A 23,560-nucleotide genomic window follows, 5' to 3' on the forward strand; every position below is an offset into this window, starting at 1 on the left:
GAAAATTGGCCTCAAGATGAATTGAGTGCCTGGAAAGGGCAACCATATTTCAAGCAAACCAGGACATGCTCAGGGTGCTTGGACTGCCCCTTCAGCTGCATTCCTGAACGTTTAATTTTTGCCACTTGCTTTGCATGAAAAATATTTCCAGCACACTTCCAAAAACCTCTGCAATACAGCACAAATACCTTGTGGTAAAACTTAAAAGAAGAAACATGTTAGTTTATACTGAAAGGATTTTGCAGAGCATTATTCCAGCTCACACCCCTAAGCGAGGAGCCAGCATCACAATTATTTTTTGCTCACATGAGTTGTTTGCAATCTGTCATTCTTCACAGCAACAATATGGCATTGCCAGTTTAATCACAGGGGCTTTTTTTGAATAGCACCCTGTTTTGTTTGTGTTTGTGATGCTTTTGCAGCAGAAGTCACTTGTGGTGCAGGAAATGGCACAGCTAAAATGTAAATCAGAAGGGCACTGTAACTGATTGCACCCTTGCTCCACTTTTTTCTCAAAGGGTTTTAACTCAAGAAATCTCACTGTGTGCAGAACTTTTGCACCAAGCCAGTGATGCTGAGCACCCTCACCCCTTTTTCAAGTCAGCTCAACTCCAAGCAAACAAGTCTGGGGGAAATAATGAGGCAGGGTCCTTCCCTGGAGCTGTGCATCAGAGAAGCCAGCCTGACACGAATGAATAGAAATCCTCTTGGGCTTTTTCAGAAATAAATGCACCAATAATGCAAGATTAATATGTAATAATGAGACAATTTTCTTCCATGTCCCACAGACTACATGCACTGTATGCCCTTTGAAGCCAGCCAATTACACTGTCAGCAACAAATACATTTCAGCTGGAGCAGCTAGAACAGTTGTTAGCAGCAATTTTGCAGGGAAGGCTGCAGTGAAGCCCATGTCCCCTTTGCACATGCAGCTAAAATAAGTCTTTAGATGCTCTGGTGCACAGTTAAACACTTTGGTAACACATTTTTGAAAGGGTATTTTTGAAGGTAAATATTTTTGTAAATTATTTGCCTTTAAAATGTTACTGTTCTCACATTTATCTGGATTTTTTAAAATTGCTCTGCCTCAACCTACATCTTTAAACCTGTACCATTAAAAAAAATGGAGAGAGAGAATCAGATATCTTGGATTTCCTCTTATTCCAGGTAACTTATTCCATATGCAGTCCAGCCAACGAGTTAAAACTTCCTCCCTTTTTTATTTCCTGTTGCTACCAACATCCAACTCACAAAATCCACCATTTGGAAAGATAATGAGAAATCCAAATGGCCAGCTGGGCTGCACAAGTTCTGGTGAGGCCAGAGGCTCCTCAGTGGATAAGACATCCAGCAGGGATTGATAGGGCAGCAAGAAGTGATCACACATTAAAGAAAGAGAATTTTGGAAAGGCAGCTATAATATTGTCACAGGTCACTTTTGTACCAAACACTTCACAAACAACTGAAGATTTGCCCCAAGACTGGCAAATACAGGAAGGAAGGCAAATGTCATTGCTTATTTCACCTTAAAGAAAAGCAGCACAGATACTGCAAGCTAAGTGCCACTTTGGTGACAGTTTATTATTGATAAATAAATCATTTATACACCTGACACAGCTCGTTCCTCTCTTCCGTGATAATTATAGTTTTAGAAGCCTCATTTAAGGGGTGCAAATTAATTTCCAAATTCCACCTACTGTCAAAGAATGTGTTTTATTAGGTGATTAATTACCTGCAGGAGCACTTCAGGAGACACCTTGGGGGCAAACAAGGATTGCTGTGACAGCTCCTTTAAGATATGGCTCTGCTCCTAAGGCCCGATGAGCCCAGAGATAAAATAACTGCATACAGGTGTTCTCATCTGCAGCACCTTGGGATGTCTGTGCCTCAGAGAAGTGCATTTCCCTTCTGGAACATGCAAGTATTTGCCTGGATACTGCAGCCCTTGCTTTGTGAGAAGTCCCACAAACTGCCTGGGGTGGGATCCCGTTCCACAGTGGGGCAGAAAGCAGGAGCAGCTGTGGGAACTGCTCTTCTCAGCTCAGTGTGCTGCTGAAACCTTCTGTACCCCCAAAACACACACCACAGGGCCTTCCCCAGCTTAGGTGCCTGGATGGTTAAAAATCCTGGGCCAAGAATACTTTTTGTAAGTTTTACTTAAGTCAGCTACATAAAGGCTGAAGGATTTACAGCAAATTTTACCACAGTTTTTGTGCTGTCATTTCTAACCTCTACACTGAGCAGAGCTTCCAGCAGAGCTACACTCATGTAGCTCCTCTTTGCAAGCAAGTTTGGTGCTCTAAGATGACTGGGAAGAAACCAAGGCAACACAGCACACCTTATATACACACCTATGCACCAAGTTCAGGGACCTCCACACTCACAGGGACTTTGACACTGAAGACAGTGAAAAAACTCCCAGAGGAAAAACAAGTCTTCCAATAATAACTCTTCTAATAACAACTGGAGAAACAGGGAATTTAACAAACTCTAAAGGTTTTACCCACCTGTTTTACCTAAGTCTCTTACTCTACACAACACCTCAAGCACAGCTGCCAGAGGAATTGCTCTGCTCCTGGCATTTCTTTTTCTCCTACACCTGCACCTGCCTTTCACAGGAATAACATTGATAGAGAAAATAATGTCTGAAGGCCACAGACCAAGGGCAGGGCCTGTTCCCAGACTGTCTAACCTGCACCAGCAGCCTCTCCTGATGGATGGGCTGCACAGATGATCAGCTCAGGTGCTGCTTTGTTGGATGGTTCCCCAGAGCAATTTAAGTCATTACTTTTTCACCTCCTCATCACGGGCACAGGAACAGATATTTCTTCTCCTGCTTGCAGAAAATTTTCAAGAACTTGTCTTTATTTATCATTTTACCTTCCTGTGGCTTTTCCATTGCTCTTCCCCCCCTCTCCTGCACAAGGACATCAAAGACTGCCAAAGGCAATTCTCACTGTGCTTTTCATCAGCAAGCTTAAGTCAGATTGTTAGATTGTTAGAAAAAGCTGTTTAAGTCTAAACCAACATTAACCCTTCAGGTCTGGGAGCAAAAGAAAACGGAAATTCAGAGTAGTCTGAGAGATTCTCTCGTCTAATGGCAACAAATTTCTTCTGATCTCAGGGCAGCGGGATGTAAATCTCCCTTCAGTGAAGTGTGGAAGATCACAGATAAACATGTCTGATGTGGGAAAAGAGAACAGAAAAGCGGAATTCAAAAATCTGAGAACTTATTTCACTCTAACAAAATAATAATGAGGGACACGGAAGCATTTTGTAAATAAGATACGTGGCAAAGGGAGGATTGCTCTGGAATCTGAGAAGACCACCTATAGCCATGATGGATCTACAAGAGTTGTAGTTTTCAAGATGTGGAAGCAAAAGCCCTTGACATAACTCTCAGTCAAGCACAATCAGAAAGCCACTTGCTGCACTTTGTTTCTTTCTTTCTCTCTCAAAAAGCCAAAACCCCCAACAACCATCAACAGCAGCAGCCAAACAAAAAAGCCGAAAAACCAACAACATGACACAAACTTCCCAGAAAAACAATCAGATCCCAGTAAAGATCAAGCCGGAGATTATTGCTCCAAAGCTGCCCTTAATTAAGCATAGCCTTCCACCACTCAACAGTTGTTACAAGGTTAGAGAGAAACCTATCATCTAAAATATCATCTCACCCAAGTAATTAACCAACTCTGGCAACACTGTACTACAAACCTACTTCAATTTTAACCCATTGTGTGTGCTGGAAACTTCCACAGTTAGACATTCTGTGTTTTCTCTTTTGCCCACATACGCTTGTTATTAAAACCACATGCGGGCACTGAATCATTTCATGGTTCGTTTAGAGACAAACACGCAGAAAATTGTGGGAAACAAGAACAGCCCTAAGAGTCTGTGCAAGCCTCTGTGTTCTGAGGCACTCTGTGTGTGCAGCAGGAGCCTGAGCTGCAGGGCTTTGTTAATCTGGGGCTCAAAAGTGAGCAGGAGAGAAGTCCCCACACATGTACTCTGAATTTCAGAGGGGATGATCAGCAGAGTCAGCCAGGATGGCAGCTTCACCCTCAGCACCCTGCAAAATGCCACGTGTGTGCTCAACTGTCAGGCCACAACAAAAACCCTTCAGTGAGGCAGCAGGATGGTCTTTCATTCCTGAAACTGCTTTGGCAATGAAGAGAACCTCCCAACTGCATAGGAAGTTCACAGCATAACCTCAAGCAAAGCACTCAATGTCTCTGGATCTGACATCTGGGGAAAATGGCAGCCCTTCATCTTGCCCACTGGACTGGGAGGTCACCAGCTCAAAGATGACCTTCAGCTGGGAGGACAGTCAGTTTACAATAAGGCTTCCTTTTGATGAGGTTTCTGTGGATTATTCATATTCCAGCAGTGGCTGAAGGAGCCAAACATAAAGTGCCAGCTCAGATGTGCAATGAGCACACACATGAAATCCACCTGAGAACACAACCCCCTTCTGTTCACAATTACTGCTGCACTCAGAGGCACTAATTCCCTGAAGGAAAAAACCTTCTGGATAAGCATTTTCTTTAAGAATACATCTCACCCATGGATCTTATTCACCAGCAACACAGGGAACATTCATTATTATGTCTGCAAATTTCCAGTTTGGTTTTGAAGCCTAAAACAGCAAGTAGGTGATCCAGGTTTCTTGTTGAGCCCTCTATCAGGATGGTAAAAGGTCAGATTGTAGCACAAACATCTTTAATAGGTGCAAGATCTCAGCTTTCCTCTTACAGGGGTGCATGTACACACACACCAGGGATTTTCCATGGAACCCAAATGCTCCAGGATAAAATTAAACCATTAAATTATGACGTCTGCCAGGAAGTTATAGGGGAGACCTCACAAAGTCAATTCTGATCAAACAGCTCTCTGCTGGGGAGCCTCACAAAGAGGTCATTTGTGAAGAAAGACAAGGAAGAAGATGATAACTGATGAATCTAAAGGTCTATAAACCTCCTGGCCAGATACACGGCAAACAGCTCTCCCAAGAACCCTGCAGCTTTACAAAGCCAGGAACAACACTCAAAAGCACCAATGAAACCTCAGCCCAGGGCTGACACTCCTGTTTCCATCTTGCTCCTGTTGATGTAATGCTGCAAAGCTGGACTTCTAGCTGGTGTTAATGAGGCAGTAAAATGGCCCCTTTCAGAAAAGGATGCTGTAGTTTCACACAGCTGCATATGTAAAACTCGATCTCCTTCTAAATAGCTGATTCCTGGAGAGGGAAAACAAAGAAAGCCCAGCCAGGCTCCCATAGCTGGGACTTCTGATGCTTCTGATGGATGGTTGGGAAGGTGGAGGAGAGCAGGGAGGGAAGTTCACAAGATGAACAAGAGTGTCACAAACACACAGCAACACTGCACTCATGTCAGAGCTATGGAGAGAGATGGCTTTAGTACCAAAGATCTAAAGCATAGACCAAATTTGGTTTTTTGACCAGTCTTTTGGGGTAATAGGAGCCTTTATTGGCTGTTCTTTACAGCTCTAGGAATAACTCTTCATTCCCACCCCACTTGCAATGCCAGAGAGCTGCAGACATAAGACAGTCCTTTTCTCCTTGTGTTTCTGAACAGAAACAAAGCTCTTTCCATGAGGAAAATCCGTATCTTTGAAGGCAAGAACTTTATAGTGCAATCGAAATATTCATCAAAGCTCTGCTGGTAACAGCAGGAACTTTGCACATGGAAGCAGGTGGGGTGAATAAGAATTTATGGGATGTCTGTAGCCATATTAAATATCTGAAGTTCTTCAAAGCACAGGTAACACTGAATGGAGTTTACAGACACAGTTGGTTTAAAATATGCACAGTCTCAATCCATACTCATATTAAAACACAGTCAGGAGATACCATCTGCTCTTTATAGGCACTGGTAATCAAAGGTTTTCTGTTAGTCTGAGCACAGGCATTAAAGGATATATTGGGGTAAAGCTCAGGCTAAAAAGGAAGCAATGCTCAATGCTGCATTCTTTCATCCAAAAATACACCTGCATCCTTGATCAAAAAGTTTATTCAAGCTCTGGCATCTGGGCATTTGCACCATGTCCATATTCATGATACTTTAGTTCCTAAAACCTGAAAAATACTTCTGGTCAACAGGATTTTCTAATGCTGTAATTTCTTTTAAATGGTCAAAGGACTATTTAATAATTTCTTTACTAAGCAACAAACTTCTTTTATCTCCTGATTATTCTCATGGAAAAATACAAGAAGGAGAGAGACAAGGTACTGGTAACTTCCTGATAACTCAACATGCTGCATCAAGTAAGGAAACCAGGATATCTTCCATCTCCAGGCCTGGAGGCAGCCTGACCCTGCAAACATCTCAGTCAAGCAGTTCACACTGAAGTTAACAGGAGCTTGTAGAGCAGAACAGCTCTTGATACTCAGAAATGCCAACAGTTCTGTTTCATTGTGATCTTTTTTCTCTCAACACTTCCAAACCTGCTTGTACAAAAATCTTTTCCAACCCAGTGATATGAAATGTCAAGGTGTGATTGAACAGAAAAACTTTAGGGTCTCAAAACACTATCCAATTTTACTGTCTCTGATGCAGACTCTAGCCTGGGTATCCATTTTCAAATAGACCTAAAACACATTGGGAACTAAAACACATTTATGTTCTCTGAACTGTTATTAAGCTTCACTATAAATTTAATTACGGAAACACCTTTGACAGAATTAAATAGTAGTGCTTGCAGTCAGAAATAAGATCACCAGTGGTGAAAATGGCATTGACAGATTTACATAAAACCCCACTGACTGTGCTAAAGCTTAAAAGCAGCAAAGTACCAGATATCTCTTTAAAAAAAGATTTCTAATCCCATTCAAGTACCTGTGACCATTATCTGGCATGGATACAATTAATTGTAAATAAACCAACAATGGAAAAACTCCACCTCTGCGAGCACACAGCCTTTGCAAGTTTGATTCTCACTGGTTAAAGGCAACAACCCAATGCTCACACAAAACCATGCAATTCTAATATCTTGGTTTTAGACTTCCTGATCCTCCTTTATAGGCTTTTTTTTTTTTTTTTTGCTATTTCAGGCATTTCACTATAATAAACTACAGAATTCTGCTCATACAGACAAAATTCCATAACTAAATCTTCAATTAAAGTCTCATATTTAGCAGGAAAAGGGAAGTGGTGCCTCAGATGTGCATCATGGTTTGGTCACAGATTATCTATAACAACTCCTGAAAGGACATCTGCAGTGAAGAAGTCTGAGGACATTTTGCTCCAACAAGTATTCCTCATTTTTCATACCTCAGTGGTTCCAGGAGTGCCCTGAACTAAACTTCAACTTGTTAATCTCCACAGGTATTTGGACTGCAGCCCATGTATTTTCAATGGATACCTGACACACAATAAATGGCAATATTTGGTTCATACAGTAAAACCCAATTAGTAATACTGTTATTACATGGTCCTGACGCAAATTTCACTGGCCTTGTTGGGTTTTGCCTTCCATCAGCTGCAACTACGCAATGTCTGGATGGTAAACTTCTAGTTAATCACTGGGATAATGATACTTGATCAGTATTAAGGTTTCCATCTCTATTATATGCTTATAAACTTGCTCTAAAATTAATTATTTCACTGCTGTACCAGTAAGTAATGGAACATAGCCATTCAGTGGGATATTTACTGACATCTTGTCTCTGAGTGCACAGAGCTCCATTTTTAGACTGCTTTGCTATTGAAGTTGTGCAAGAATTCCCCTCTTTTCCCCTCCTCCTCAGCTTTTGAACTCATCATCGGATTTTAGGCAAACAGGACAGCAGCAAACACAGAGCTCTTAAAACTCATGTGAACATCAAAGAAATGCCTCAAACCCATCTGCAGGCTTGGTTGGGCCAAGAGACTCAATTTGGGAACCTCATTTTGCAGGAAAGATTGCAGAAGGAGTCAACAGGCAACCAATGGGCTGGGAAGCAGCACCTGGGAAGTGCTCAGCATCTGTCACCATCTGCTCCACCAGCAGCTCAGGGCTGGAGGAGGGAGTTTTGGGGCCACAAAAGCACAAAGGGAAGCAGAGGTGCTGTGGGTACAGATGCATGGGCAGCTGTGGCTGTGCTGTTTGCAGAGCTCCATCAGTAAGGAAAAGGGAGCATGGCTTTGGGAGCAGGATGCTGGTCCTGCACTGTCCCACGTGCAGAGGTGATGAGCTGGATGCACAGGGAGGCAGCTGAACAAAATTCCAGAATGTCCTACAAATTTCCTAAACAAAATTCCAGAATATAGAAGCATCCAAAACACAGCAGAGGGGGAAAACCACAGATGAAACAGCAAAGAAAACAAAAAGCTGCTGCAGACCTGTGTAAATAAATGCTGAAGCTGCTTAAACCTCGAAGATTTTTGGTTTGTGGTGCTGGATTAAAGAGCAAAGCAAGAGCAGAAGAGATTCTGCCTGCATTCTGCTCTCAGAGGAAACACAATGCACAAAAGCAAGATTGGCAGCAGACAGAGGATCCAGTGTTTGGGGATCAGTGTACAACCATTGAGGCTGAAGTGCTCCTTAGCGGGGTTCTCTAACACACAGCCTCTGTGGGGAGGCTCTGGGGACCATTTACAGAATGTTTTCCTGAGCTCAGGGCAACACTGAGTCGTTCTTGGCCACAAAATGTTATCTCTGGCTGTTTGGGATGTTCAGAGTCCCAAGTCCTCCCAAAGAGATGGGGAAATCTGTGAGGCCAAGAGGCCACGAGACATCTGAGGAACAGCTGCTGAGAACTTCAGAGGTTCCAGGGACCTTAAAGTTGATTAAAAATAGAAATAATTTAATCAAGGTCACATTTCTCCTCAAAAAGAAGGAATTCTCTTTAAATACACAGTATTTTGTTACAGTAAAAGTACTCCCTATGTTGGCTATTCATGGGCCTTTGGAAAATAAATACATTAAGTCATTCTAGGCCATTTTCTTTCAATCAAGACCATCACCTCCAAGGGGACTGAGAGGACAAACATGAACCTCAGCAAGAAGTCCCATGGTTCAGTGTCTGCCCCATAACCCATGAAGGATCTTCCAGCTGGCTTCTTAGGACAGAGTTCCTATGGGATCCTTGATTGGCTTCTTTCTACCACTACTACTCGGCTCTGCTCCCCTTCTAAACTCAAAGTAGGGGGGAAATCCACAGAAAGGAAATTCTTTTGTTAGGAAAAGAAATAAGAGTAGTTTCCTTACACACACAAGATCCATTTCTAGCTCATACACTTGAGCTTTATTTGTTTCTGGAAGTTCTATGTTCCTTCCTCACTGTTAGTGGGAGCTCTGTGTGTGTGATGAGGTTTGGGAAAGCATGAAGGTAAAATAAAATCACAGATGAGAGGACACATTCTTTTCAGGTCACTTGGTAATGCACAAGATTCCTGTGGCCTGAATTAGTTAATTCCTAAACAGCTGGGACTGTCAAGAAAACCATGATTTTGCACTCCCTTCCTTATGCTCCCTTCTGCTGAAATACATTAACAAAAGAGGTTAATTTGTCAAATCACTGATATTCATATGCTGAGCTGAGATCCATCACACTTGGTGGTCAGGAAATCTTTTATAGGACACAGAACTGAACATGAGCTGGACAAAACAAGGAGAGGTACCTTGAGCACAAATGGACAGATTGAATTTTCCTGGCATTAGCCACAATAAATACATCCCAGGGCAGGAGGGGTGAGGGAACAGTGCAACAAGAAGGAATTCTTGGCTGATTTTGAAGGTTTTGTTTGTGCCCAATGGCTTAGGAAATTTGTTCATCCTTCCTTGAAGGCTACATTTGTAATGCTGCACCACTGCTGGGGTGAGTCAGAGGTTAACTTAATGCCCAGATAAATTCCAACTGCACAATTTCTGTTCACCTGACCCGTGGATCTGTGCCACACATTGACTCAAATATTAGAGCAAAACAAAGAACTAAAGATCTTTTGCATCTTGCCTTTCACCCCTCTGAACAAGGCACAGCCCAGTGGGAACTTGGGCAGAATTCTCTCCCTATGGTTTGCCAACCTGAAGAATTTAGATTTAACTGTCTTCAAAATTCTTCTCTAATTGTTGTTTTTCCTAATTTATTTTCTCTCACAGGCATCTGGACTACTGAGGCAAGGTGAGTTTGCCCTCAGTCACAGAGGCCATGGTGGTTCACCAGCCTCTTAAGTCACACAACTACACTGCCTGCTTCAAACACCCTCCCAAAATTCTGAATCAAGCATCAACAATCATGAAACAGGCTCTGAAAAGCACAGGAATGAAAACAAACACATCAGGGCTCTTTTGTTGGCTGGTGTTTGAAACTTCCCCACAGCATCCAGCTCATGCCTCAGACATTTTTTCCATGGTTGTCAGATGTACACACACAATCCTGTTTGTTCAAAGCAGCTCATACTTCACACGTTCACATCAGCCTGAGAGATGTGGATCATAAAGGTGAGAAGAAACAGCAACATCCAAGTGTGCCCAGAGAACATTTACCCACCAGGCACATTCATATTGTCTCTCAACAGAGTGTATGACCTGTATCATAACATCAGGGAAGGGGATGCTTCAGTGATCTGCAGAGGCACTGAGAGCTTTATTCTCCTTCCAGTCAATGACAGCTGAGGCCACAAGTGCCTGACCTGCCACAGACATTCCTGGGCTTAGTTTCTAATAGCATTCCTTCAGACACCACATGCCCTCAAAATAACAGTTAGTACCATTAAATATTCAGAATAAGCATCTCAAACATCTAAAATTCAAAATTAACAACTTAAACACACATCTAGACTTACAAGCAAAGTGAAAAAACAATAAGCATTGGTGACAGAGCTGTGAATCCAAAATGGAATTCCTACTCATCACTTCAGGATAAAGTGGAAGCACTCAGAAAATGTGCATATTTTTCAGAGCACTAAAAAGGTAAATACTCTGGGGAATATCACACTGTACCTACATAACTCAGGGGGGTTTGGATGTGTACAGCTTTTTTACCTGCCCTGACACAGAAGTGAAAACCTCTGCCAAGCAGGACAGCTGTGGGATGAAGCTGTGCCAAAGCTGCCAATGATGAGAATTTCTTTCTGAAACATCATCTCTGCCCACACCTTTGTTAGAGGTTCTTCTGGTTATTATTTCTGGACAATGAGCTGCAATTTCCTTTGCTACCAAGAAATGACACAGCTGAAAAGCCCAGGGTAGTCCAGATGCCCAACTATTGCAAGTGACTCTGACTGAACCAGGCAGCACCTCTGTCTATCTTTAAGATCTTTAAGGAGCAGCAAACAGAGCCTGCCTGGTCATCGCCAGCCACTTGTGTGCTGCCTGCCACAGCACAGCTCAAACCCCAAAAAAGGTCAGAACCAGCAAAAACACTGGTCTGTACAAGATACAGCAGGGAAATGAGATTACCACATGGCACAGGGAAAATAAACCCTTGGTTCACTTGTTTTAGCTGAAAGAGGAGAGGAAGCCACACATTGCCAGCAGGCTGCAGAGGATCTGCACCACAGGACATGGTCACTGATGGCTTCACAAAGCAGCTGTTGATGAGGTCTGGGGTGCACAGCACACCAGAGAAGTCTTTGCTGCTTTTCTTAAAATATAAAGAATGAGAAGAGCTCTCTTTGGTAGCTTTCTCTAGGAAACCTCAAAACATGAAGAGTTTTATTAGTCTGATCCAAAACTGGAGCTAGAAGTCAGATCTACATGTAAAAGCAAAAGTCATGAATGCGTTTGATGTATTTTAAGCAAGACACTGAACCACAGTTGTTATTTACAGATCAAAGAAGCTCCAGCAGTGTCCTGAAACCATCTAAGTGAGAAATGCCAAAATCTGATTTCATCCATGTCCATGTGTTGCTTTGAACTTGTAATTCACAGAATTGGTCACTATATTGAACTAATTATCAAACTTAATGCGTGCCAATTTTGATGGCTGTGCTCCTTTATAAAAAAGTCAGGTTTGAAGGAAGTGGAATGATATACTGGAAGACGTGAAGCCTTTATTGAAATCTGTGGAGGAAAAACAACCAATATACCAAAAACATCCCTTCTTGCCAAAGCCCAAACATCATTTACTTTTCTAATTAGTTACTGTGACACAGATTAGCAAAATAAATAGTTTGCATTAACCAATACATTAAAAAAAAAAAACAAAGTGGTTCATTCCTCCTCCCTCACAGGAAAAGTTTCTTGTAACACTTAAGTGAAAAAATAGCTACACAATCTAAAAATCTAATGAAGCCACATATTGTATGTGGAAATAAAACAATTTCACAGCACAGCCTAATACATTTAAATTGAAATACTAGCAGCAGTGAAAAGAAACACTGAAAAAGTATTTCTGCAGGCAGGAATAGAGAAGCAAAGTCTGTTCAGATATCAGTGAAGACTTAAAAACTACTTTTTTTGGCAATTACTTACTGTGGTTGAAAATTATCACAAGCACTGGTTTGCCAAAGAAGTGATTTCAGGAATCACACAGCTTAGGCTATAATTAAAAAGCAATCTTTGGGAAATAGGTTATTACCAGTATTTAGCAGCTAATTTGTTCGTTAATGCCTTAACAAAGCTCTCCTCTGATTGCAGTGGAGGGGGAACAACTTCAAGAGGATTATTTGCTATTAAGACTTGTACTCAATTATTGAGAGTGCTGCTGTGCTGCAATTACAATGGCAGAGCAGCCATCAGGAAAGCTGGATGGATCCAGCCTGAGCTGCAGCCAGCAATTCCCACATGCAGGGGCTCTGAATTTTAAGGATAACTTGCAGAATACCCTCACAAATTTGAGGGTATTCTGATTAACAGAGAGGTGCAAGCTCAGTCTGCCTCAATACCAATCGCACATTTTATTTTATGGGGATTTTCCCCCATATATTAATTTCATTTGTGAAGGAGCAGTTGTGTAACTGCTGTAGTCTCTAGGTTACATTTTTCACCAAGATAATATGATACTAATTTGGTTTTCCTTCTGACAATACTTCAGAAAGCATCTTCTGTCAAATTCTATGAACACCGTATTTAAGTCACATTATGGGAGATAAACATGACAGTAACTTAGAAATATATGCCAAGTATTGACAGGTTATAATTGACTCAAAGCTGCCACCACTTGTCACTGTCTCCTGCAATAGCTCCTGTCCTGCTGATCAGGACAAGGAATTTTACACCTCACTAACCCCAGATTTAAATTCTGTCCTGGGAACCATAGCAAACAAACCTCTAGGTAACAGCATTGAGTTAAGAAATCCAAACTCACCCATATTTATGAACTACTTTTCCTGCCAATAACACATCTTCAGTCTCTTATTACTGTATTTCAATAGCAAAGACAAAATCAGGGAAATCAGGGAGTACTTTTAACAACATAATTGAACCTGAGGCACAGAGAGACAATTGAACCTTTCTGTGTAAAGGTTGGTTTGGGGAGCTGCTGCCCAGCTGACACAGGAGCTCAGGAAGCCTTCAGCTGCAGAGCAGAGCAGAGAGGCCCATTAATCATATTTATCAAGATTGTCTACCCTGGATTTCATGCAGTTAGGGGAAATGTGCTATTCTACTTCAGCAACAAGGAGTGAGGCTAAAACAAACTGACCTAACTGCATGGGTCACTTCCAGAAATAGAAAGGATATCAGCAGCACAGCTGCACAGGCCAGGAGGCAAAATGCTGGGCTAAGAAACATCCACCCAAAACTTCTGAGGTATGTAGCCAGTGGCAAAACTAATAATGGGCTAAATTTTGCTTTAATTGGCATTCAGTACATTAAAGTCAGCAGGACAAGATTCAGTTAAGTGCCTTGTGTTCTTGTATTTCATGAGCCTCCTAAAATGTTTTATTGCACTTCAGGATTTCATATCAGCAAAAGCAAGAAGGCAGCAGATAACCTCCCACTGAGGTATGAGCATATTATTTATTCTGATGCTCATGGAACTTTATTTGCCTTCCCCTCTCTTTTACATTAAGAGACTGTACAATGCCAAATGCAACCACAGAACACAATGTCTTGGCTGTTCTCCCATGGGAGAGCAGGGGTAATATCCTGGCTTATGATTCTCTCTCTTTTTGAGGCTTTGCTCTGTCTGAAGGAGCATTGAGATGTCTCACTATCCTCAGGACAGAAATCCACCTATGTCACATATTGTGCATCACTAGCAGCCTTTAACTGGGAAGGATTCAAGCCTGGGACAGCCAGATCTGGCAGAGGGACCCCAGCACTGCAGTTATGCCAAAACACTCAGGGCAAGCTCTAGACCTGCTGGCTTTGAAAAGCAAGAACACAACTTTCACATATTCAACCAACACAATAAGAAAATGTGCAGAGCTTATGCTTTATTGGCTTCCATAAAATTAACAGAAAAATAAAAGTGAGATAAGAGCCTGGTTTATTAGCACTACTTCCATCTGCAGTACACACACCAGGCCTGCTTTACTTAAGTTTCTAGAAAAATTATGAAAATCATGTTACCACCCTGCTCCACCTCCCTCAATATGCAATGCAATAATGTAGCAGCATTTTTATATTATCACTAGGAAGTCACATGAGATTTTCATATTAAGACACACACCACATTATCCCAAAGATTATGAATTTAGTTGTATTTTTCTTAGAAACAGATAAGCTAAAGAAATGCAGAATACTAACAGATGTTGAAGTAAAATTTGAAATAGATTACACAGCCCATGGAGTGTCAGCACAGATACTGCCAGGTGTTGGGATCAGGCATTCTCCTTTCTCTTTTTCATGGCACATGGGCATTATTCCATGGGGCAAGAATACATGGAGAATGCTACAGACCTTAAATAATCTACTTGTATCAAATGAAAACCTCGTCAAAGCTAAATAATAGGAGCCCATAAAATCATTTCTGAGCTAAACCTCACACAAGTGAAACTCAACAGGGCTGGTTCCCAGCATCAAATCGACAATTCCACATTTCAAATGCTGAGTTTGCTTTGCAGCCGGGGTGAGGGGGGGGATGAAAGCATCGATCCCCGGATCCCTGGGATGAAGGGGTAACTCGCGGGATTCGGGGGATGAAGGATCACCCCAGGATCCCCGGGATGAAGGGGTCACTCCCCGGGATGAAGGGATCGCTCCCCAAATCCGCGGATTTCACCCCGAACTCCGCCCGGAGTCTGCTGCCCTCTGCTGGCCGAGCGCGGGCAGTGCCACGGCTGGGGAGCCACGGGAATTCTCTCATTTCCCTTTTCCTGCCCCAAATGTTTACTGCAAGGGTGAACTCCTGCCGCACTCCCGAGATTCCCCTTTGACCAAGCTGTTTCACTTATTCCATCAGCTAAAACCAGCCAATTCTGGCCCTTAAAATATCCTGAAGCGAGGTATGGCTTTCGGTATTTTCTCTTTTGAGGGGCACTTCTCCAGCACTCAAAACAGTGGGATCAATTCCTATTTCCTGCTAGATAATAAGCAGGTAGTCTTTCAAAATAATTGAAGTATGATGTGTCTCAAACACTTGGAAGAATTTTGCTTGTGGCACTCTCTCACAAGTGCCTCTCTAGCCATTCTTCCAATCCTTAGCATAATTGACAAATTATATGAGCTTTCTGCCATTGATCTGGTTTCTTTTTCACACCTTCACCATAATCTTTGTGTACAGAATCAAGTATCAGATTTCTGATTCTTTTAACTGTGCTTCTGTTTTTAGCAGGTGCAGAGAAACCAGAAAATAGTACCCTAAGTATGAAAAAAAACAGGTAAGTGCTATTAAAATTGACAGCAGCGTGATCCTGCAAGTGGAAGTCTTCCACTGTAAAATCATGTTTTGGTGTACTTCAGGCAAGAATTTCATCCTTGAAAAACAGTCCTGTACTTTCAAGAAATTGCTAAATTGCTTGCTGTTCCAGACCAATCACACACATTTACAGGACTAGTTGCTTCAGAGAGTACAAGACCCTTGACAAGAAATTATTAAAAGCTATACCATATTTTACATATAGAAGTATCCACGTGTATATTTGTATGTATTTTATATAAACATATGCCCTACACATATATATCTTTTTGGGGTTAGAGCACACACAAGCAGAAGTTGCTTCACCCACCAACAAAATGTGGCCTTCACCAAAAACAGCCCAGCAAACCTCCACCATCATCAGGATGGATCTACAGCTTAGCAAAACAGGAACTGAGACCTACAGAAAGTATTTACACAGACAAAATACAGTTCTCCATGTTGGAATGCAGCTGAGGAATTAAAACTAAAAGCCACCACTAAGCCAAAAATTCAAACCATTGTGAAACATGTAGAAATCAAAGCAATCAGTGTAGCAAATAGAGTTCCTAGGTTATTTAAAAGACAAAAACAAATCAACAAAAAAACCAACAAAAGAAACAGAAATAACACAGCACAAAGAAAAACTGAATTTTTTCTTCATTGTATTATTTTCTTCTCAACTTTTTATTGCCCACAGTGCTGCTACCCACCCACAAAACACATTCCTACACTATGAATGCTGCATTTGCAGAAACACTTTAGCAAGCTGCTCTGAGAATGTATGGAAATGGTATCTTTGTTGGGAGCCTGGAGCAGGACACGCTTCCTGCAAGACTCTGCTTGCACCCACATTGAGCTGGAAAGAATCTGCATTATCAAATCACAGCCTGTGCTCTGAGTGCACATGGCTTTCCAAGTGGTTTTCTCTTCAAAGACCCCAGCTGCAAGGCTGTAGCTTTCAAAATACAGGAATACTCTGCATATATGGAATTCTTTTCATGTGAATAGACCCACTGATGTCAGAGAGGTGCAGTGACTGTGTGCTCCACTGGTAAACAGCACATCCCTGGCACCAAGGATGGCTGAATTCTGCTTCTGGCCAGGTGTGTGGACACTGCACCTGGCACCAAGAGAGTGTCCAACCAAAACATCTTGGTTGCAAACATGATTAACCAAAAAAAGTCAAAAAACCCTCATTCCTTCCTCCCAAGCGTCAAGGAATTTGCTTTAGGATTCTGCCCACCATTCAGGCGTGTCACAAAACCCATTTCCCACAACTGGTAAATTAGGAAAACCAGGGTTATTTTGCAGTCTGTAAAAGTCATTTACAGCTGCTTTGTGAGATCTCCATTTTCATCTCCAAGTACTATTCCAGCATTTGCAGGGAGAAGGCAATGAGCACAACCTACAGCAGCAGAGTTGTTCATTTTATCCATGTACTGCTGTTCCAGGTCACAAACCAGGGTGTGCCTGAGGCCTTATTCCAGACTTGTCTCCTGCTCCCACCCCTCAAGAATCCCCTTTAACCCTCACAGCCCCCTCAAAATGAAAATCCCTTGAATATCAATACCTAGGATGATAAAAGTGATACAGGAGCTGATACAGCTCCAGTGATGGGCTTTCCAAGACAAAGTGATGTTAGAGTGGGAAGCAGGGACTTCTTTTTCAACTTCCTCCCATTAATCCTGAAGTCACATAAGCTCTGCACAATTTTCCACAAAGCTCTTTAATCCATTTTACAGCCCCTATCCCTTTCATGAGACTGCTGATGCTCTATATGGAAACACCCAAGCCAAAGAAATGCTGGCTGCTCAGTAAAAGTCAAAAATCAGTGTTACAGCCCCTGCCTGGCAAATTCCTGGTTAAACCTAACTTATCTAGGAGTCACAATAACATAAAGCCAGCTTGGTTTTCCAGAAGGTAACAAAAGACAGATACTGCACATATTTCACTAAGGAGGATGTTTATTTTTCCAAATATTGTACTAAGATAGTGTCCTGTTTGCCTATTTCTATCGACATCTGCTCTATAATACACAGAGAACGACAAAAGATCAAAGTTTTAATTGTGCAAGTGAAAGAATGTATTAATAACATTCTTTCTGTCCTACAGCAACAGAGATAAACTTAAAAAAACCTCTCTAACAGCTCAGAGAACAGGATATTTATATAAAGATGTCCTAACAAAAGAAAAGCATGCACAACTACCTTAAATGGATAAACAAACTCCCTGTTTGCAGTGTGCCCTATTGAGCTCAGCCCTCAGAAATCCCCTCCAACCCTTAGTCAACAGGGTCAACATATCTCAGCTGGGTTTTACATTTTTATACAAACCCCTCCAGCATCCTTTGCTCACCAACCCTTTAAAATTAGTAAAACTCAAGCAGGTGTGCCTTTAAGGCCCATTGTGCTGCTAGTTGCTTTAGTTTTCACTCTTCTAGGCAATAAGTTGTTTAAGAGAGTTTTTTGTTGTGTTTTTTTTTTTTTTTTGCCTGTTTGTTTGTGGGGTTTTGGGTTTTTTTTTTTTTGTTTTTTTTTTTTGATTTTTGCTTTTATTTACTTCTAGCTGCTTCCTCATCTGCAAAGGCTGCACTGCAGGTCCTGCACAGCCCCTTTGAGACACACCTTGTGAAAGGACAGCAGTTCTGTGGAACACACACAACAAGCAGGACCTCCTCTCTTCAGGAGATGTTATTTCTGCATGGCTCTCTGGAATTTGCTGCTGTTTGTCACACTGCTGCCACAGCACACTTTGCCCTGGCTGTCCCTCTCCTCCCAAAGTTATTCTACCATTCCCTCCCTCCCAAGACAGCAGCAGTGCCTTTATCTAGTCAGGCTCTCTGCCTTGCATATATTGAAGGGAAAAACACAAACCCACAAAACCCAAACCAAGCCACAGCTGCTCTACCTTAAAGAACTGGGACTGCCCAAGGTGAATGCTGGGCTGCCTCACCTAAACCAAAGCCAGGAGTGTGTGGTTGCCAGGTGGGGTCAGGTTTGTCAGGGTTTCCTTTCAAACTCAGAGCTCTGAGATGTGAAACAACATCAACAAGTAAAGCATCATTACCATCCACCAACACAAGCAGAGCTTGAATTGTCTCAGAAAAGTCTAAGAGGACAAGTGTGGTGTTCACATTCTCTGAACAGAAAGAGACATAATTCTCTCTCCCAGGATTTTTCCTGAGGAAGGCACTGAGAAGCTCAGAGAAGAAAACAATTCTTATCTCTACTTGCTGTTCCTGTTGTTTTGCACATGTAGAATGTTTACCCAAAGTGATCTGTTAATTGGAAACCAGTGAAGGTTGTTTTGATTCCTTGGCCAGTTGAGTCAAAGCTGACTGCAAATAGTCACGGGTTTTTCTTTAGTATCTCTGTAGTATAAAATTCCTTAGTACAGTATCTCTCTAGTATGTAATTTAGTATAGTGTTAGTGTAATATAATATAGGTTAATAAAGCAATTGCTCAGCCTTCTGAATCATGGAGTCAGAGCACATTATTGCCCTGTTTATCAACAGACAAGCTCAGCCAGGGCTGCCTGCACAGCAAAGTCTGACATTTGAAAGTGACTCTCAGTATCTTTCCAAAGTGAGTTACAGAGAGCCAGTCATTCTCCATCCCCTTTGTCCTAAAGAAAGTTTAATATTAATTTAGCTCCTTTTGAATCTACCTCCAAGCTAGATGCCAGCCCATCTGCAATATTTTTACAAGTGACAAACTGGATTAAAAGCACACAGAACACCCACTCTGGATTCACTCACTTCTTCCAAACCATGGTAATTCAGGACAGAAGGGACACCAGATCTACTGAGAAGCTGCAACCTGCACACAGATATGCCAGTGAAATAACTCACTGTACACAGGGAAAGGGACAAAGCACTTCCTTTCCTTTTGTGCTGTCCCCTCATTTACAAGAACGTCCTCTAAGACATCTGCTGGAGTCCTGTAACAGGAAAGGAAATGGAAGAGCTCCAGTGGGAACTCAGGGGTTTCTTTCTTTTTCCCATGAACTGAACATTATGGAATTTTAACAGATGTTCTACTTGGTCATAGTTAATAAAATGAATTATGCAGGAATTAAAAATCTGGCTCCATTTGCCTATATAAGATCTCAGCAGCAGAACTCCATTCCCATTTAGGAATTCTAAAGGATTTGCAGTGGATTTATAGTCTGCTCCTGCCTTATTATGAGCAGGCTGGAAATTTTACCAGTTAACTTTTCTCTGTTGTGGAAGATGTGAATAAATTTACCTGTTCATTGATTGATCTTAGTAGCATGATCCACTTTCCAGTCCTGCACACTGGTACAGTACAGCCATAGGAAGGGGCAATTCTCACTTGGATTTGCTTTGGAAATGACATCATGGGAATTCCACATCATTTCACAGCCTCTGATTTCTGCCATTTATTCAAAGTCTCATTGAGCAACCTAATAACCATACTCCCACTTTGTGCTTTATTACAAAAGCCTTCCTCTTGGAGCACAGATGTCTCTGTCAGGCTTCTGCTGCCAACAGAATGATGCACTGTACCTCACCTCCCTTCCCATTTTAGGATTAGTTCAGTGTAACTCCATCAAAGGAGGATGTAAAGACCAAAATGTAATGGAGATGTGAGAGAAGAGGCACCAAAAAGGTGAAAAGAGTCACAGCCAAAACTTTCAAGCCTGGAGGTTCACTCAAAGTTATTTCCAAAAGCTTTATGCATTTAGCCATCTTCTTTCTCTTCTAATACCCATCTGCTCAGAAAGCACTCTGAGAAGATAAAGGGGATAAGTCAGAGTGAGAATCAAAACTGAAGGATGAAACCTTGCACCAGCACAGCAGCTAAAGCAAATTACATGGAGCAGAGTAAGGCTGTACTGAAAAGATCTTCTATACTAAAGCAAGAAGAGGAGGCTTCCACACTACACTCCACTTATAAACAGATTTATTTTCACTGAAATTCAATCAACTGGCAAGCAGATCCCTGTCCAGAAATCTTCTTGATATACACAAAATTTTATCCCAATGCAATAGCTAAAATTAACCTTTCTCAAACTCCAGCTCAAGAACTTTGCCAACACAAGAATGTAATCATCTGAAAAGCATCAATATTCCCAGCCTCTTCCAATTTTTTTTAATGAAAAATCATGTATTGAAGACTCTCTATCCAAAAATTCCCACTCCATCATACCTAAACAAAGGGGTTTGTGTAGGCAGAGAACCAAAGCATGTAAACAAACCTTTTAAGTATAAAAGTCAGCTGGAATTAAGTACCACCTGATATATGCTATGTAACTACCAGGATGTGTCTAATAATGAATTAATATAGATTTTTATCTGAAAATAAAGACCCTAAAGGAAGATGTGTACTCAAACAGAAGGAAAAGTACCAAGATTAAATATCAGGCTTACAAGCAGCTCCAGCTGAAGGTGCAAAAAGCTATTACTTGAGTGGACATTGCTTTACAAAATTTAATGTCAGAAAAACGCAACAGTTTTAACAGTGTTAAATTCAAAGTTTTTTTCTTCTTTTTAAACATCACCTATGATTTGCTTCATTTTTAAGAGAAAGCACATTTCATTTAGTAATCATTTATTTCTCATTCTATTGGACAGATTCTTCCAAAAAGCAATACTTCAACTGAAATCACTTCTGAAGGATCTTTTATGAATATACATAATGAAGAGGACTCCCATTAAATTTCCAACAAAGTGTTGCCATTTTGAGTAAACAAAGTTATCTCAGCAGGGTCACACACTGAGCCATGAATATGGTCTGCAAATTAATTACCACCCTGACATATGTCAAAACAAATTTTAAGGAGAATAGCACACAGTAGCAACCATGTGCTTTATCTACCTGTTAGTATGCAAAATCTGTACTCAATGGGATCTAAATTTATTCATTTATTCAGAACCTCTCTGAGAAATCAAAATTATTCGTTTTCATTCGCCTTTTTTTGCCCGTCAGCAAATGAAATCTGAGTGAATAACACGTTTAGTGAGCCAGAAAATAAGTACAGGACAAAGCTGTGGTGGGGGTTACATTTCAGAAAAGCAGGTGTCATCTTTGCACAAGTAACTAATTTTTTAAGCTCTTAAAACTGCTACAATAAACTGCAGTGCATTGGCATTTGTCAGCACTTTAAGGAACACTAAGTTTGGTGTTTCTTGTTTTGGGTAATTCCCATCTTTATTCTGTACTTGTAACAAGAGCTGGCCAACAGAACTGTTCTGAGAACAGTTTTCATCATGAAGAAAGGCTTTAAAAAACAGAGCTACTGAATGAAGATTAAAAAGCCTCTGCAACTGGCTTTGTTATCAATGGCAACACAGACAACAGATCTGAGCCTGTGTTTAAAACAGAAGAGGGAAGATCCAAATCTACCTTTAGGTATCCAAACCTAACCTTTATCCACTTGAGTTACATAAGAAGACAAACCCACCCAGCACATCCAGAATGTCCCATGGAGAGCCCCAGAATGTCCCTGGGGTCCAGGAAGGGTCCAAAGCCAGGCTGGACAGGACTTGGAGAAACTTGGGGTAGTGGAAGGTGGGAGGTAGAACAAGATGGATTTTTGGTCCCTTCCAACCCAAACCTTTCTGTGATTTTATGTTTTCCTAGGAACCAGCTGATCTCTCTATTTCAGGTACACATACATCATGCAACTTCTGTTTTGTCAAAAGATGATCTCCTGGGATCTGATATGGAAACAATTTTAGACAGGGAGTTTATCAGTAGGTTCTTCTACCTATTTTATAAACTGCCTTCAGTTCACACAGCATATCAAGCACTTCCATGACACTAATTCTGGAATTCACAGTACATTTATAAAAGATTTTAGTTTAGGAATTATTTTCTTCTGAGTGGACCAAAATATTTTTAGCCCTATTTTTTTTTTCTAACAGTGAAATACTTCTGATTTAGAGTTAAGTAATGCCATATCAAATCTACAGACTGAGTGACTAAATGCATTTCTTTCACACATTCAAAAAAAAATTAGAGAGAGCACAATCCTCTCTATATACAGATGACAAATAATCCCTTGGCATCTGCTGACAAATATATTTAAAGAAAGCCTAAATCTGTCTGTGCTAAACTTGGCCTGATGCCACCAGTTCACCATTGTTGGCATATATAGTTCACATGATGCAATCACAAGACTTGAGAAAGTTTCCAGTGCTTTAGTTTATGGTTTTCCCATGTTAACATATACCTTTCCATCCTTTTTCAATTAGGCAGTAACAGAACTGGGAGACAGGATGGCAAATGAATTTTTGCATGTATCAAAGGTTTGCTTAGTGCTCATTATCAGTATTCTATATAATTACAGGCTGGTAACTTATCTAGAATTAAATATGCTGGGATTTAGAGCTTAAGGTTAGAGCAACTGATCTCAACTATACTATTATCTCTTGTTAGAAAACTGAGGCAAAGGAAGCAATTGAGACAAAAAAATAAAAGAGAAAAAGTCAAGAGTTTTACCTCTCTTAATACGGTGCTTTTATAACCCCGGTACAGGCCCTGAATACCCTGTAAAGCAACAAAAGAAAGCATCATCCAGAGGGAATGAATTTGTCAAAGACCACAATTTATTGGTGATTATGAGGCAAGCACTACAGCCCTAAAGTCTCACACCTCAGCTTCAAATTGACTGTATTGATTATAACACTGTGTACTGTATTCCATTATTTACAGTGCCAGAGGGTTTTATTTTCACCTCCTTAGCCTTGATTCAGAGCCCTTATCAAGACAAATGTTTTGTATTTTTAACCAGCTGAAAATACTCAAAACAATTAAAACTCATTTTATAAGTGCATATAAAATTATGTTGTTTATTATTATAGG

General features: G+C 41.1%; 1 protein-coding gene across 2 annotated transcripts in view; it reads right to left on the reverse strand.

The window, feature by feature from the left end:
• Positions 1-23,560, reverse strand: part of SLC25A26 (solute carrier family 25 member 26) — an 81,287-nt gene that overhangs the window by 38,548 nt on the left and 19,179 nt on the right. The window contains exon 5 of one of the 2 annotated variants that reach the window (XM_074550409.1): positions 23,198-23,245. The exons of the other annotated variant lie outside the window; for it this stretch is intronic. Coding sequence (XP_074406510.1) covers positions 23,198-23,245 — 48 coding nt within the window. The remainder of the gene's footprint in view (positions 1-23,197; positions 23,246-23,560) is intronic. 2 annotated transcript variants of the gene reach the window in all.

Source organism: Zonotrichia albicollis, chromosome 12 (assembly GCF_047830755.1).
Source record: "Zonotrichia albicollis isolate bZonAlb1 chromosome 12, bZonAlb1.hap1, whole genome shotgun sequence".
NCBI lineage: Eukaryota > Metazoa > Chordata > Aves > Passeriformes > Passerellidae > Zonotrichia > Zonotrichia albicollis.